General features: G+C 36.8%; 1 protein-coding gene across 10 annotated transcripts in view; it reads right to left on the reverse strand.

The window, feature by feature from the left end:
- The window catches only part of LOC126188905 (transcriptional repressor CTCFL), a 145,409-nt gene that overhangs the window by 125,420 nt on the left and 2,015 nt on the right, over nucleotides 1–17,974 (reverse strand). For 7 of the 10 annotated variants that reach the window (XM_049930599.1, XM_049930594.1, XM_049930593.1 and 4 more), the window contains exons 2-3: nucleotides 16,638–16,681; nucleotides 272–418 (exon numbers count right to left, since the gene is read on the reverse strand). In XM_049930599.1, the coding sequence (XP_049786556.1) occupies nucleotides 272–418; nucleotides 16,638–16,662 (172 nt within the window). In that variant the 5' untranslated portion in view covers nucleotides 16,663–16,681. The remainder of the gene's footprint in view (nucleotides 1–271; nucleotides 419–16,637; nucleotides 16,682–17,974) is intronic. The other 3 variants (XM_049930601.1, XM_049930603.1, XM_049930602.1) reach the window with 1 other exon arrangement.

Genomic DNA, 17,974 nt, shown 5'->3' on the forward strand with positions numbered 1-17,974 from the left:
TGCATGAGTATACTCCAGATACTATTAATGGTGATCGTTGAAAATTTGTAACTCATTGTTTCGAGCTTTAAAAGCTATCTTTACAGGTTTACATGTAATGTCATTCATTATAGGACATATATCATTAATAAAAAATATTATTTTTTGGAATATAATTTGTATAAAAATCAATATATTAAGGGGTTACAATTCACAACTCATCGGCTAAATTCTACTGCTCCCTTAGGGACACTTTTGACTACAGAGACTGAAAATACTATGTTTATGGTACCTGTAACATGTTGAACAGTTTGTTCTCCTCCTTGGATTTCTTTATTGAATGTTTCCAGGTAATTCTGTATATCCGATATGGTTTCAGGATTTTCTTGGCCTTCCATTTTGATCTGCACAGCGGTAAGTGCAGAGGCCGAAGCAAGTCCTTAAAAACACACAACATCTTAATAAACAGAAAAATTTCTCTCTCTCTCTCTCTCTCTGTTGTACAGTAATACCAACTTGAACTTGTCATCTGTCACAATGCAAACAGGTAAACTGAGGCAACTGAAAGAAGAAACAGAGAATGCTGAATACCAGTAAATTCATCATTAAACACTTTAATCCAAACGTTCCTAACAATATGAAGTAGGAAAATATACACTCAAGAGTATCAAGGGTGGATGGTGAGCTCAATGATTACAATGAAATGATAACAAAAAAAGGAATCAAATTTACAGCATTCCAGTTAATACAAAACAAATATATGTTAAAATGGAAATATAGTCTTCAAGTTGTCAACAAGCAAGATATAATTATGACCTGCACATGTGCAATAGCTACTATCACACAACAAACAAATGAGTAAACAATTCTCTAAATCACATAGACTCTTTGAAGGGTGTTTGCACCTATTGAACAGATACTCCCCAAATGTAGTCTAGACAATCATTCTCTCACAAGCATAGGTTTTGCATCATCACGAAATAGGACAGAGAGTGTCATGAATATGATAAGCGAGTTGGGCTGGCACTCACTTAAACAAAAGCATTTTATGATCTTTTCACGAAATTTCAGTCACCAACTTCCTCCTCTAAATGTGAAAATATTTTATTGTCACCAATGTGCATAGGGAGAAATGATCATCATAATAAAATAACAGAAACCAGAACTCAAACAGAAAGATTTAAGTATTCATTTTTCCTACATGCTGTTAAGAGTCGGGAACAGTAGCGAAATGGTCTGAAGGTAGTTCAGAGAATGATCTGACAGGAATTTAAGTGTGAATTGCAGAGTAGTCAAGTACATATAGATCAGGGTGCAATGATCCTTGTTACTCCTTCATTCTCACAAGAGAGTCTTGATCAGGTTGTCAGGTTGTTTGCAGGAGCTCTTTGACCATAATAAACATGTTCACATTTCAAAGATGACTCTTATTATCCTAAATATTTGTTCTCCCACCTTCTGTCTTTAAATTTTTCAATGGAAGCTTTAGTGCCTTGTACACCTTCTTTATCTCATAACACAATGACTTGTTGGGCAATCTTAATTCTTGTGTTAGCTCTCCCTTATTAAACATAGGGCAACCTTGCTTGTAACTTGACACCTCACTCAGTAATTTGTATAAATATGAGACGGAAATATAATGTAAATGGACACACAAAAAAATCTATTCACCAAGCAGTGGCAGGGGAACATATTCAAAAGGATTTAACTTCTACGAGCTTTCAGAGCCAGTGGTTCCTTCTTTTGTCAGAAGGGTTGAAGGGGAAGGAAGTGGATGAAGGAAAAGAAGTGGAGATGTTTAGGGAAAGGGGTACAGTTCAGAAAATCACCCAGAACCCCCAGTCAGGGGAGACTTACCGGATGGGATGAGAAGAAAAGACTGATTGTTGGGGGCTTTTTTCCAGATTTTTCCAAATTTTTTCCCTGCTTTTCTTCAGTTTTTCTATCTTTTTCCACCCTCTGCCTCTCATTTTTGCCACTCCCACGATTTCTATTACTCCAAACTGCAAAAAAGGCAAACCCCAACAATCAATCAGTGTTTCCTTCTCATCCCGTCTGGTAAGTCTCCCCTGACCTGGGGTTCTGGGGGACTTTTCTGAACTCCCTGACCCGGGGTTCTGGGTGACTTTTCTGAACTGTACCCCCCTTCCCTAAACCTCTCACTCTTTTTCCTTCACCCTCTTCCTTCCCCTTCAACACTTCTGCCAGGATAAGGAGCCAGTGGCTCTGAAAGCTTGTAAGTGTTAAATCCTTTTGTGTGTGTGTTCCCCTGCCACCGCTAGGTGAGTAGATTTTTTATCTGTCCATTTACATTATATTACAGCAATTGATTATTTTCGTTGTTATATTAGCCCATGAAGTGGAAATGTGTTGTTCCATGTTCATGAGCAACTTTGTTGACAGATGGTATAGTTCTACTTGCATTCAGTGTTCAAGACTGAACGAACATAGTCAAATCTTAAGGCTGTTTAATCATGTTTTAATATACTCATGAAGCACTGACCTACTGAAAGTGAGGGTAAAAATGATAGCATTTTCCTAGCAGTTTTCTAATATCCAACACTTCTGCCACTCCTACATTTTTCTCATTCTTCCAGTAATCGGTTATGTTGAGCATTTGTTGATCTTTAGAGATGAGAACAATATGTGCAAATGTTAAGAGTGTTGTAAAGCTCAAGCCCAATGATGTATTTGTCGTTTTCTTCTTTTGCCGTAAGCAGGGACTAGCCATGTATTCATCATTTTCAGAATGACATATAATCCCATTGACATCTTCCAAAATGTTCTCTCCTCTCTTTACGTAATCTACCACAACATTTGAGCTTACTGGATGTGTTCTCTTTCTTGTAGGAGCCTTTAGGTTGGTTAGTTTCCTTAGCCATTCCAATTGTAAAGGTGTTTGTACTCCCTGACAGCCCGTCTCTACCAAATTCAGGTGGACTTACATATTAAGGGAATTTTTGATTGTATAAATATCCAGGGTGCTGTAAAAGTTTCTACCATCCTCATGGTGCAGATGCCAAAGTTGAGGTATTTATTACTTGCAGCAAATAGCACATGCACCTGACAACTGCTCAACATACGAACCACAAGTTTGCCCAATTTAATTCATACACTGCTAGCAGAGCTGCCATTAGTGTTAACTGCAGACAAAATTAGGAGCTCACTAAATGCCACGGAAATGGTAGGCATTATAACTTACCTCATGTTGATTGTCTTTGCCGGTAAAATAAAATAAAAAACTTTAAAAAAAATCTCAACCAGCCAACTGCCTCATACATAACTAAACTTTTGTGACTATTTCCATTTACATCGTCTTCAATCATCCATCCAGATTAAGTCAAGACTAATTAATTTTACAATTGAATATGTAACATTCACCAAAGTGCAACACACTATTCTGGGATCAGAATAACAAAGTGGTCATCAGTTTAGCTTGACAGGGAGGGATGTTGTCAGTTACATGCAAGTACAGTATGGGTCTGGTGTAGTTCTGTATCGAGCACACTCTTACATTCTCCTTAACATATAGAATTGAGCTGAATCTTATAATTTTCCTACGTGATTTCATAATTTGCTTCATACATTCTGTATAAGAAACATACACCACTGAGAAACAAAGCTTATAAGAACAAATCATAATAATTATACTGTAGACTGCAATTGTCATCCGCAGCTGACTGCTACATGGAGGCTGAAGTAGCAGAGAGAGATGATAACTAGGGTGTCTACTGAGGGATGGAGCTAATCCAGTCACGAATTTCACTTAATACTCCATATGATCGAACTTTTCACAATAAGGATAGTTGTGATACTGATTCAAATGCTCTTCAGAAGTAAAAAAAGAAACTACATCTATCTGACTATATCAATCCAAAGTTTTCAGTAAGTCATGTAAGAAAAGTGTGAGTTGGGTTTCACATGATCAATGTTTTCATAATAAATGTTGATTGGCAAGGAGGAGGTCATTCCATTCAAGATACCTCATGTTTGAGGTCAGAAAACATTCCAAGATTCTACGACAAATTGAAGTCAAAGATACTGGACAGTAGTTTTATGGATAACTTCTACTACCCTTCTTGTAGACAGGTGTCTCCTGTGCTTTGTTCCAATAACTGGGCATGGTGTTTTATTTGAGGGATCTAAGACAGATTACAGTTGCAAGAGAGGCTAACTCAGCTACAAGTTCAATAAAGAATCTGATAGATGTTCCATCATGCCATGAAGCTTTGTTCAATTTCAATGGTTTCAGCTGTTTCTCAACACCACTGACACTAATACTGATTCCACTCATCTTTCCAGTTGTACAAGGACTAAATTCGAGCAATTCTCCTGGGTTTTCATGTGTAAAGAAACATTTGAAAACAAGAGTTAAGCATTTCAGTTCGTGTCTCATTCACTCGAGTCTGGACACTAACTTTGATGCCACTAACAGCCTTTACATGCAACCAGAGTTTCTTTGGTTTTGTGAAAGATCATTTAACAATATTCTGCTGTGATAGTCACTGAAGGATCACACATTGCCCTCCTGACAGCTAAACATGTTTCATTCAGCATCTCTCTACAGTCCATATATATGCTTGTTTTAGTTGCCCTTTGTACTTTCTAATCATTGTTGCCTGCCACAACGGCATCATGGGCACTGAGACCAGTTTCGATGTGGACATTCTCAAAGAGGTCAGGTTTATTTGTAGCCATTCGATCCTATTTCCATCATGAGCGGGGTTCTGAACTATCTGTTCTACACAGTTTTCTGAGAAGGCATTTCATACGGTTTCACAGGATGTCTTGTCATGCCCTCCACTAACAAAACTAATTTTCCCAATTGATAGTTCGGTGATTAAAAACTCCACCAATCATTACAGTACAATTGGGGAACTCTGTACAAGTGAACTGAGGTTCTCTCTGAAGTTTTCAGTTACATCAGGATATCAGTCCGGTAGGTGACAGAAGGATCCAGTTACCATTTTATGCCCACCTCTGATGCTGATTCTTCATAGTGGCTGGAGGATCACAATGATGTCTGTTCTTTCCAACGCGTCCAAAAGAACACACACCACATACATAAAAATATAAATGTCAACTTAAAAAAGCATTCATTATGAATATTTATGTATGGTATAGTTTTTGTATCAAAAACCAAACATTTTATACTGGTGTGTCACAGAGTTTTATTCTCACTTAAATACTGTTTTCTGAATGTGAATCATATTATGAGGCTTACATATCAACTACAAGAAACAAATTTATATCTCCTCTGGTGTATCCCCACTGTCCAAGATTTCTGAGAATTTTATTTTTTAGTAAACACCATGAAAAACTGGTCTTTTAGCTCCACAGGTGATATAGGCCACCTGAATGGATAGAATAATGGCATTTCTCAAGAAATTTTGTTATGTAAGGATCATCAAGCAGATTTTCTCTTCCGGTTTTTGAGAGACAACCTGGCATCTTCTTGGAGCATTCCAATTCATTCCACTGTTCTATTTCAGAATAGGTTTATTTGAAAAACAGCATGCGTGGCTGTCTATAAAATTTCAGAGCAGTTATTTTCCCAATATTAAAGGCAGCACAGTTACTGCAATTCCACTCTTTACTATTTTATTGTTTAACTGCTGAAAATTTCTGACATCTGATCCTAAATGAGTCTTTGACTCTGTCATTCTACAAAACTTTATAGGCCTACCACTGGTCAGGTGTAAAAGTATGATCTATCTTTCGAAGTATCTTTTCTATCGTGTCAAAATCTCAATTGCTGGGTAAATAGGTATGTTCAGAAACAAGGAAATAATGTTGAATGGAATCACAGAGCCCTTTAGCAATGAGAGAATCAAACACATTAATCATTGTGTTGTTTTTCTTTTGTAAAGTAAAAGAGCCTGGGGGAGGGGGAAATAACTCTTTCTTTCAGTGAACATACAGGGGATCACTGACCACTTTCATGATTCAGGATGCAGGATACTCACAACAGCCTTAGGTAGAACAATGTCTCTGTTGGAATTTTTGGTGTTAGCGGTGCCTGTTGTAAATCATAGGTGATTACACAGTACTCCCAATCATAGGTGATTATATAGTGTTCACTATCATCACTGGAACAAGCCTTTGTATGTTCCCTCAATAAAAAGTACGTTTTTTCAACTTTCAGCTGGTATAGCCTAACATTCAAGGCAATATTATCCATCTTCAGAGCAGCACACTTTTCAAAAGTTTTACAAGTGTCTGTATGTGGTAACTTAATGCTTACATCAAACTCACATTGAGAACTTTAGTATACATTCTTATTTTATGGGGAAAACTCCTGAATCTTGACTTTTTTTTCATACAGATGGTGCATTTTAGCCAGTTTTCACACTTATAATGTACACTTTGTTTGTAACTTCATTCTGTGAATAATGCCTTCACTGTTTCTGAAACTTTTTAATGTCATCTCTAATACTATCAAGTTTTTATTTTATGCATAACACTGTCATGTTTTACCTTCTATTCATATGCGGCATGCCTAGATGTCTACATCTTCACCAATATTACACATTTTTTTGTCTCTTTAGCTGCTGACACTCTTTTGCACAAAACGGCATATGTCACAGAAAGCTTTTAAACATACTTTAAGATTTGTACCAGTAGCCATTATCACATGATAAGCTTATGAGTTCTTTCTTCTACTCACTCCTACATCATTACAGTTTTAGCATAACCTTGACTGCAATCCTCACACTCAATAATACCATTTAGGCATGTACTTCGAATGCTGTCCTCTTATAGCTTGTAAAACTCACAAAATAATATGATTTTAGAATCTTCATCTAACACTGAATAGCGGTGCACCAATTGAATTTAGAACTGTCCGATTTGTTTTTGCAGTCATATGCAGGTCCTTATTGCTTCACTGTACTTGTTTTTCTGGTTTTATCTTTCATGTATTAATGTCCAATATTTTTCTTCTTCACATTCTCTCTCTTCCATTCATATGGGTTATGAATATGTTTGTAGCAACCACTTTCAGTGTTCCATGATACACAAGCATCCATGTTTCTTTGAAATACTGTACATCAGGGACACCAGAAATATCACTTCCATTACCAAAAGAATGATATACCATATACATTACTAAGTGTGGCAAAATAACAATTTAGGTTTAATTTACATAAAAGAAGAGAGATGTAAAAGCAAAAATTAAATAACATCATAGCCTTCTTGTATGATAGAATTGTGTAACTATCTTTAAAATTCCTATGTTGGTGACTCTGCCACCGACATAGCAGGCAAGATCAGTAAGTAGGATAGTACCTCCTCTCGTTCACAATACTGATGAGGACATACTCCCAAACTTAGAATATCTATTGCACAAAATGTGGGAACTACGCCATATCATTCTTGTTCAAATGACAGACAACAGATGACAGTAGTATACAAGAAATGCCAAAAACTCAATTTTTTAAAAAGTTTTGTGGCATAGCTCCCTCTCTCCCTAGATCGCTCAACTGTGCACTGGGAGGGTGTGGCCAAACTCGTGCTATGATTGGTTGTTACCGTGGTAACTGGCCTGTAAACAACTAGCTGTCAGTAAGTTTTTAATTCCGATTCAGGTATAGAGTAGTATGTACATCACAAGGAAATTTGTGGACAAAGAGCAGTAGCAAGAGATAGTGTATCAGGACACACCTACCAACAGCATCATTATGCTGCATTTATCTGTAAAAAGTGGTTCCTGGTGCACACCGAATATTTAGCGTTGATACTCACTTAAGTGCACACATAGTATCAGCTATTTTGCAATTCCAATGTTCATTATGGACAGCACAAAGCAAACAACCTATACTGTGTTAAACAAGTGATACCAATAGATAGTGTTTACAGAGAAGTGCTGGCAACTGCAAGTGTGTTCTACGTCATCAATACCTCAGAGTTGTCAGTTGCCAGATGGAGTGTGCAGTGTAAACAAAGACACACTGCCACAATGGTCCTACTGCAAAATATCCCCCCCCCCCCCCACTGCCTCCCCCCTCTCTAACCAAAAACCGTATCATGTACCTGCTTTGTTACATGCAAACCCTCTGGCACACAAGGACATGCAAATCTTTGCACAGCCATTATGTTGTTAAACAAGATGCATGCTAGTGACCTACATGCAAAGATCTCGCTTTCATGAAAACATCTGCCTTTTAAAACCAGAGGATAACATTCAGTGGCTGGATGATGTTTGCAGATATGTTTCATTTGAGTAGTATTCTTTGCTTGTTCTGATGATAACTTTCTCACTTAGTCATTCTTAAGGTATGCCAGGATGACATTACTGGTAATACAATGTCCACAAAAGATGAGAATCTGTGTTCAAAACCGAACTTATTCACTCTCTTGCTCTCTTTCTAAAGCCGCTGTTTCCTGAATAATTAACTTCTATTGTTTACAATATGGTCTATGTCAAGAAGATAAGTCTGTGACCTGCTATTACAATACTATTAGCTGTTTTGCTATTTCCAGCATGATGGTTTTAGCTCTCTGAGTTGAGAATTTCCGACTTGTATAATCCTGCAACCACATTGAAATTTGTTAGTAATCCAGAAAATGGCATTGTTCCACAACACTCGTCAACAGTTAAATGAGATAAATGTGGCTGTATCTGCAACTGGCATGTACAGATAGATAATATCCTCATACATGAGACTGTCAAATACGGAATTCCAGGAATGGATTCTGACATAAGACATGAGTTAGCAACAATGAGCAAATCAGTACACACATTTGAGACTATTTATGAAAAGTGTACAAAACACCGCTTTTATAAGACAGAGATCAATGTTTGACACTGTATTATACTACAGAAGTGATTCAAAACATCAGTCATTCTATTACTGCTGTACATACTACCAGTGTTCATTGAATGAAATTTATTTACATAATAACTACATATTTAAAACCTTTCTCATTCTCTCTCCCCACCCACAGTCTCATTATTTTCTTCTTACATTCTGGGCTTCCTTTTCGCAAATAGTTTACATTCCTACGAAGCATTTCTTGTCAACCTGTTGACCATATAACTTTCTCTTCCTCCTTCCTCATCATCTTATAAAAGTAATGACAGTAAATAAATAACTCAAATGTATAATACTCTGAGTTAACTGATGTGTATATGTGCCACCCATCAACCACCTGGTCATGAGGCACTGAATTTCCCGTTTTATTTTTTTCAAAAGACTTTCTTTTCCACCAAATTCTTAATCTGTTGTAAAATGTCAAAAAGAATTTCCTAAGCTATATGTAATTTGCAAATAACAAAATTAATGCATCTGTACTAGTTTATATAGTATCTAGCTCATATTCTTATGATTAACACCTTCTCTATGTTATCTGTGTCCACAGAATTAAACTTGTCAATTACAAAAACTCCTCACTAAGTTGCAGAACACATGAAGTGTTTTTGTCCATACTTTGAGGTCTTCATTAAAATGTTTGCATTATTACCAGCAAAAGTAAAAACTGCAATTTTCTTGCCTTTGAAAGTACAGTCTTATCATGCTAGTTTCAATCCCAAACTGTCCCAAATTTTTTGCAATAATTTTAATAGATGGCATGCCAACATGTTTGGATAACTTCAAAATCTTTAAAAATGGACATGCTGAATTATACACATTTTTGTCTTTTCCACAGTTTTATGAGATATTGGATAATGCTCTTCAGTATTTTCAGTACAAATTATGAGTAAATGAATTGGTGTTTTAAAAACCAATATAGACCAGGAAAGACAACAGAGAATGTTTGAGAGCAGATAAACACAAAAAAACACATTAAGAAATCAGTAAATGATATTCAGCAGACAATAAAAAGAGACTTTGCCAGCAGCCTAACATAATGAACCAAATGATCACGTCAGTAAGAAACAGCACGGATTCTGGCAACATAGGTCTCGTGGAACCTCCTCATGTGGCATCCTGAACACTATAGATCAAAACAATCTGGTGGGTGCAATATTTTCTGACTTCTGAAAAGCATTTGACGCAGCACCACAATATCACTTATTAAAAAAAGTACAATCATTGGGGTATCAAATAAAAGTAGGTTGGGGATACCTCAGTAGGGAGTCTGTAGAATTTTATCTTAGATGGAAAATCATTGGTACTTCAACTGTGCCCCAGAGAAGAGTGCTGACACCCTTGCTATTCATGCTGTAATTAATGATCTGACAGACAATATTAACAGTAACCTCTGAGTTTTTGTTGGTGATGTAGTTATCTATAACGTAATGGTTGCACCTGAAAACAAGGTGCAAACATATGCAGTTAGATCTTGAAAAGATATTAAAATGGCACTAAGATTGACAACTTGCTCTAAAAGTAAAGAAATTTAAAATGTGTTCACCAAACACAAAACATTGTATCCTATGACTATAACATTAATGACTCACAATTACAGTAATATGAAATGGAATTCCTGCATAGACTCAATCACAGGTAAATCAGTTGGCAGACTTCTGTTCATCAATACAACACAGAGAAAATGCTGTCGTCTATAAAGAAGATTGCTTACAAAACACCTGTGTGACTCACGAAACACTTATGCAACTCATTCTGGAACAATGTTTAAAAGAAGTGTGTACAGTTCAGATCAGATTCAACTAACAATGGACAATCTACATACACAACAAAGGGTAGCATTGAGATGGAGTGAGAAGTACTCCATTTGAAAAGGCCATAGATTAGAAATAGCAGGCATTACAGGCTGACCTCTTTTTCTTTCTTTCTTTCTTTCTTTCTTAAGACAGTTCACACTCTTTAGCTCTGAATTGCAGAAGTCTCAAAATCTGCAACTGTTAGTGTTTTATACCCTGTCATTATCAACAATGATTACCAAACAATAATGTGTGCAAACAGCACACATTGTTTACTGCTGTGTTTAGTTGTTTGTGATTAAAATGAATAAAGAAGCAATTCCTGGTCAGTCGTAGACATTACGTATAACTCCTCCTTGGGAATTAAAGCTTGCTACCACAATGGTGGTACATGTTTAGTATGACGCACTAAACATGGGTATAGAGACTACAGCACACAAGGGAAGTTTGGTCCGCTCCCTTCACACAAAAACTCACTCTCTCTGTGACAGTCTGTAATTATCATGGGCAGAGCTGGTTTCTCCCTCCCCTCCTAACCCCACCCTTCATTATAAGCACTCAAGGAAAAAAGTGGACAAGGACAAATGACGGAATCAGTGATGATCTTACTGAAGCATTAGTTTGAAGCATTTTATAGAAATCACTGAATACTGAAATTAGACAAACTTCGTCACATTCCTTGCAGTCACATCAGGTTCAACTTATGTGATGAAGGCAAGCAGGAATGGAAATGATCCATGAAAGTAACCAACATTTTGGCAGTTCTGTGGGCTGTAAATATACACCACAATGATGAAATCTTCTTGGGCTTCCACTCAGACTCAAGTCCAAGTAGATTTCTCAGAAGTATAAGCCGGCAAAGTCTACATTTACATTTGTAAACACTACAATGAAAGAAAACTATTGCAAGGCTAACATCAATTTATTCTTGCTAATGGTGTTTGAATCTTATGGTTACAGATTAAATCACTTTGAGAAATATAGCAAACAGCTAATGGCTGTTTAGTATTTCTTCAAGTAATTTTACAATGCTATTTTAGTCTGCACCACTACTAACACTATGCCTACGAAATCTGGTAATCAAAACTTTCATTTAGGTCTGGAAAAAAATTGTCATTACATGTATCATGGAACATATTTATCCACAGTAAACTCTGATGTGCCAAGCTGAACAAACCTTAAATGTCAAACTAAAGATGATGACACAGACATTAAAAAATATATATATATTTACTCAGAAAACGGCTTTTCTGGACTTGTAAACAATGTGTGCCATTGGCATTTTTTTTTTAAGTTAATTTCTTCACATATGGGTCCACAGCGTCAATGCGCTATCCAAATGACAGAACCATTCTAACCACTGTAGGCTTTCCGTTTCAATCCGCTAATACACCATGCACATAAATTATACACTGAAATGCCAAAGAAACTGGTATAGACATGCTTATCCAAATACAGAGATATGTAAACAGGCAGAATACAGCGATGAGGTCAGCAATGTCTATCAAGTAGCTGGCACAGTTGTTAGATCGGTTACTGCTGCTATAACGACAGGCTATCGAGATTTAAGTGAGTTTGAATGTGGTGTTACAGTCGGCACATGAACGATGGGACACAGCATCCCCAAGGTGGCGATGAAGTGGGAATTTTCAAATATGACCATTTCACGAGTGTACCGTGAATATCAGGAATACAGTAAAACATCAAATCTCCAACATTGCTGCAGCTGGAAAAAGATCTTGCAAGAATAGGACCAACGAAGATTGAAGAGAATCGTTCAGTGTGATAGAAGAGCAACCCTTCTGCCTTGGTGCAGATTTCAATGCTGGGCCATCAACAAGTGTCAGTGTGTGAACCACTCAATGAAACATCATCAATATGGGCTTTCGGGACTGAAGGCCCACTTCTGTACCATTTATGACTGCACGAAACAAAGCTTTACACCTCCCCTGGGCCGGTCAACGCCAACATTGGACTGTTGACGACTGGAAACATGTTGCCTGGTTGGACTAGTGTCATTTCAAACTGTATTGAGTGAATGGATGAGTAAGGGTATGAAGACAACCTCATGAATCCAGGGACCCTGCATGTCAGCAGGGGGCTGTTCAAGCTGGTGGTGGCTCTGTAATGCTGTCAGCATGTGTAGTTGAAGTGATATGGGATCCCTGATACTTTTAGATATGACTGTGACAGGTGACACATATGTAAGCATCCTGCCTGATCACCGGCACCCACTGATGTCCATTGTGCTTTCCGACAGACTTGGGCAATTCCAACGGGACAATGTGAAACCCCTCACGCCCAGAAGTGCTACAGAGTGGCTCCAGGAACACTCTTCAGAGTTTAAATACTTCCGCTGGCCTCCCACCTCCCCAGACATAAACATTATTGAGCATGTTTGGGATGCTTTGCAACATGCTGTTGGGAAGAGAACTCCAACCCCTCGTATTCTTATGGATTTATGGCCAGCCCTGCAGGATTCACGGTGTCAGTTACCTCCAGCACTACTCCAGACATTAGTCGAGTCCATGCCACATCTTGTTGTGGTACTTCTGTGGGCTTGCCGGGGTCCTACATGATATTAGGCAGGCGTGCCACTTTCTTTGGCTCTTCAGTGTATTATGGCCAGTTTCGGCCTTACGTTATTTTCAGGTGCATGATACACATGTCACAAATATCACAAATTTGAAAATGGCCAAAGGCTGAAACTGGAAAGTAATGTAATGTGGACATATATACCGTTAGATAAATAAAACTGACAGTCTACAGTGGTTAAAATGGTTTAGACAATTTTTTTAGTGTGTTGTGTCATATATATTACACAGAAGGAGGGGAGGGGGGGAGGGGGGGAGAGAGAGAGAGAGAGAGAGAGAGAGAGAGAGAGAGAGAGAGAGAGAGAGAGAGAGAGTGTGCGTGTGTATTTCAATTGTACTGTTGGTCATATGTTTTGTTTACAATATGTTGTTTATTTCTTGTAAGTGATGACTTAGATCATGTTGTTTACTACATCTGTATAGATATGGTGGAAATAGCAGTCTGCTGAGGGTAACAATCTTTGTTGCCCTCCATCCACGGTTCACAGATATCATGGGGAAAAGAAAGGCAAGCTGAGTTTTGCACAAGCGATGATTCCTAAATAAATACTGATTTTTGGACACAAGCTTCTCTCTCTCATGGAAATTCATTATAGTCAATTTTCGAATATGCTCAAGAATTCTGCAGCAGGCCAGCATTACAGATGTTGGTCCGAATTAGTTGTGAACCAGACTTACGTATGTTTGCCTAAGAGGTTGTGGTAATAGGACTAAAGTCAGCATATGGTTGCGAGTTGGTGAAGCCAATGATTTATGATGACAAAAAAACTATTTTTGTTAAAAAATAATGAAGCTTGCAATACCAGACTGATCTGTAGCTTAATACCTAAGTTACCCACGAGGTGCTGACAGTGTGTCACATTTTATTCTGCAAATGTTTTCGTGTTCATGAGGTCAGCCTTTGGTCATTTCTTAAGACTCATATCTTCACTGTGTTAATGATGTGATTAATCTTGCAATGTGGTATAGCACTGTTAACTAATCACCAAATTTTCATTAGAATGTTTCTCTGTAAGCTGACCAGATTTCAGAGAGTAAAAACCAGGACACTTGTGTTAATATCCAACTTCATTACTACACTCACGCTTACATTTCTTGTGAAATTATCATGATGTTTTATAATCGATGTAGGCCTATGGGGATGATGCAGTAGCAGAAAAATCCTTAACAAGAATATGTCTTCATTTTGTGAATTGGAAAGGAAAATGTAGCTAAATTACACATAAATAAAATTCTTTTCATCATAAATAAAGAAGACTGATATACACTTTTTTATTATAAGAGCTTGGATTATTTTCTGCAATGTGTAGTCACTTACTAGGTATGTATGCACATTTTGTTAGGTCTAATCCAAAAACTATGTAATACTACCAATGAGGAAGCAGATACAAATTATACATTTCATATTAAAATTTAGGATTCCTTTTGACTGCAGGCTGTTATGGCAAGTGTACATACACGCCAAAGAATATTCAATGCACAATGCTATCACACGCCGCATCGCTCGCGTTCTTCACAAAACCAATTTCCAAAAAGCTGCAGTCACGTTAGGAGTAATGGTTTAAGTGATGCCCCTTTAAACCTCATTTGTTTTTGGTTTTGTAGGGCATTACTGAAGATCGGGATACCACTAATCAGCTTTCACAAATGGTGCCATAGATGACATTTTAAATTTTCACAACACTGTAATATGATATTCATTACAAATGATCAATGAATCGAATGATTAGTTTTTTGTAATTAAAACACGGGGCCCTGTAGGTAGATGGGTGAAAGTAAATGGTGCCAAAAAGATCACAAGCAGAATGTGTGTCGCATGTCACGTGACCAGGTTCTGCCGCTGACATGTGAAATACGCTGAGCGCGGGCTTTCTGAGCCAATGCAAACTGTGAATCCACAGATCGGAAAACGATATGTCTACATTCAGTCACTTAAACGTTATAAAGAGGTAAATAATTGACCAGGGTTCCAAAAATATGAGCGTTACATGGAGAAAATTGTAATATAGAGGAAACACAGTAAAGAGGAAAATTTAACACTGTTTATATGGGCTTTTAGTCGGGACCGAAAAAAAAAAACCCAGATGTAACATAGAGCAAAACATTATATGGAGGAACGTTATAAAGAGGTTTCACTGTACTTACTTTTCTTTCCAACATATCTCTTACTCTTTCTTTAGGTGTGAGAGTAGTTAAACCAAATGTGGTATGTCTATATATTGTGAAAATATTATATTTCTTTAACATTCTACTTCTAGGAAACTTGTTTTCACAAATACTTAATTAAACAGGAAATCTTATGGCACACATTTTGTTTCTCGCTTAAAAACTAGGACAACTGTTTGTCCCGAATAATTTTCTAGGACATCAGGACATTTATGCAACAACTGTTGGGTCAGCCTATTTCTGTGTGAAAAGTTAGAGTGGCTGAAAATATTACACCATTTTGCGAAACTGGCGGCAGATGTTGCAGTCATACTTCTGATTAGAGACTGGAATAAAATAAAAATTAAAAGCTTAATGGCAATGTGTACTGCAAATGGCTGGCAGATTAACATAAAACAGGATTCATGCCTCTGCCACAGATCAATGAAGTTTCAATATAGGGTATTGCGTATCGTTCACACGTTCAGTACTGTGATATTATCGTGTTACATTATACTATGTTCTGTATTTCTCAAGCTAGGCTATGCTGCCACACTGATTCAAGAAATTATTTAAAATGACATATACTGTAAGAAAGGAAACATTTCAAGACAAGTACAGTTATTTTGCGACTGTAGGTGGTATTTATACATATACATACATCTAGCTATATAATAATCTTTCCCATGTGCTGCTAAAAAGCTTGAAGATGAGCTTGTGTCAAAGGTGAATCACATTTAGTAAATTACATACCCTTTCAAAACAGAGTTAAAACATATTTAAGGTGTGAGTATTATTTTCCTAATGTGGTGGTTATGCAAGACTACTCCCATGTCAACGGTTCTTAATGACACCTCAGCAACTTTCCATAAAACAGTTACTACAACACTGAATGGATTAATCAATAACACATTCTAGATAAACAACCGCAGCACAGTGTATTCTCTTGTAAATTTCCTTTTGTTTCCAGATAAATCTTCATCTTGTAGGTTAGCCTATTTATCAGAGTTCTGATAGTCAAACATGAGCCCGTTAGAAGTTATTCAGAACCTCACAATAACCACTTGGCAGAAACTGAAGTATAATGCTAACCAAAGCTGCAGCAGTGCTGGTTAGTAAGTTTGAAAGCTGTGATAAGTGCTTGAAAAATTAAAAACATTAGACCTACTAACACTTTACAAGCTCATATTAGGACTCAGTTTAAAAAAAAAAAAAAAAGACTGCAAAAATAGTAAAGAACGGAACTAAAATAAAAAACTTAATGAAGAAACTATAACAAGAAGTAACTTAGGTAACCGAAAAATTGCAATTACCATATTTTTTTCTCTTATCACTCATGTTTCACCATCCAATTAGCCTGAAAATGAACATAAACTTATTAGAATCAAAAGCAGTAAGATAACTGAGATGAAGCCTTAAAATTTAATCCCAACAAAACATTATAATGTGGAAACATAAAGTTCTAAATGTTTGTATTGAGAGAGAGAGAGAGAGAGAGAGAGAGAGAGAGAGAGAGAGAGAGAGATTAGGGGTTTTCATTACTTGGAAATATTGTTTCAAAAGCTTCGGGACGTTAATATGCGTAACTTTGTTCTTTACACAGAAGAAAAATGAAAAACTTCAAGAGAGACAGAATCTAAATGTGTGTAACCATGTAATAACAAAGCCATCAATGAATGGCCGAAAAAAATAAAACGATGAAAATCCATTCATAAAATATAATATCACTTGCCAAGTGACACATTGCAAATGATTTGGTAAAGGGATACAAATTTTTACAGGTATGATTTGATGATGCATGGAAGAACCCACTTAACAAATAAGAGATCCTCAATGACAGAAGAATGATGTAATCTCATTAGCGTGTTTCTTACTTAAACCAGCACCGATTCCTAGTTGCACTGTTCAACTGTATACCAAGAAATTATTTTAAAATATCACTATAATTAGATGTACAGCTTGCAAAGTGCTCTTGGCACATCACGTATTTTTTGTGGCATGTGGGTAGAATGTGTTGTATAAAACAAGTGACAATAGTTCACAGTAGGTAACACATGCAATTTCTGTAAGTGATTTCAATAATGGTTACAGATGTATGTGTAAACTCCATAGTATTTTTTCCATTAATATTTTATGCAACACATGAAAATAAATTTTTATTTGATTTGAAACACCCCTGTATGCACTCTTCATGGAAGCTCATTTGAGTTAAACAATGGCAAAGTGTATTTATACTTCAGTTCTTCATCCTGTTAAATCATTAAAAATTTGACATTTAAACCAACACAACTGTATTTTTCCAAAATGGTTTGCTAAAAGCAATAAACATTTTTTACGCTGTATGGCATGTTCTCCAAGAATTAGTTGCCCATGAGTCAAATTCAAATGAATGAGGATACTTATTAATGCTGTTACTAAACAAAGCATCCAAAGAATGTTCTTTCGTCCTTTTTTCCTTCATTTGCCGCAAAGGTTCACTTGTTCATCCATACATTATTGGGGGGGGGGGGGGGGGGGTGTATCCATCAAACTTTTGACAGAGAAGGTTGAGGCAACGGTGTCGAGGAGGAGGATGAGGAATAGGTGGTGTTGCATATGCATTTCTCTTGTATACACCTTAATACACTTAGTTTGTAAGACGCTTGCTATT

The sequence above is a fragment of the Schistocerca cancellata genome, chromosome 5, assembly GCF_023864275.1.
Source record: "Schistocerca cancellata isolate TAMUIC-IGC-003103 chromosome 5, iqSchCanc2.1, whole genome shotgun sequence".
NCBI classification, from domain to species: domain Eukaryota; kingdom Metazoa; phylum Arthropoda; class Insecta; order Orthoptera; family Acrididae; genus Schistocerca; species Schistocerca cancellata.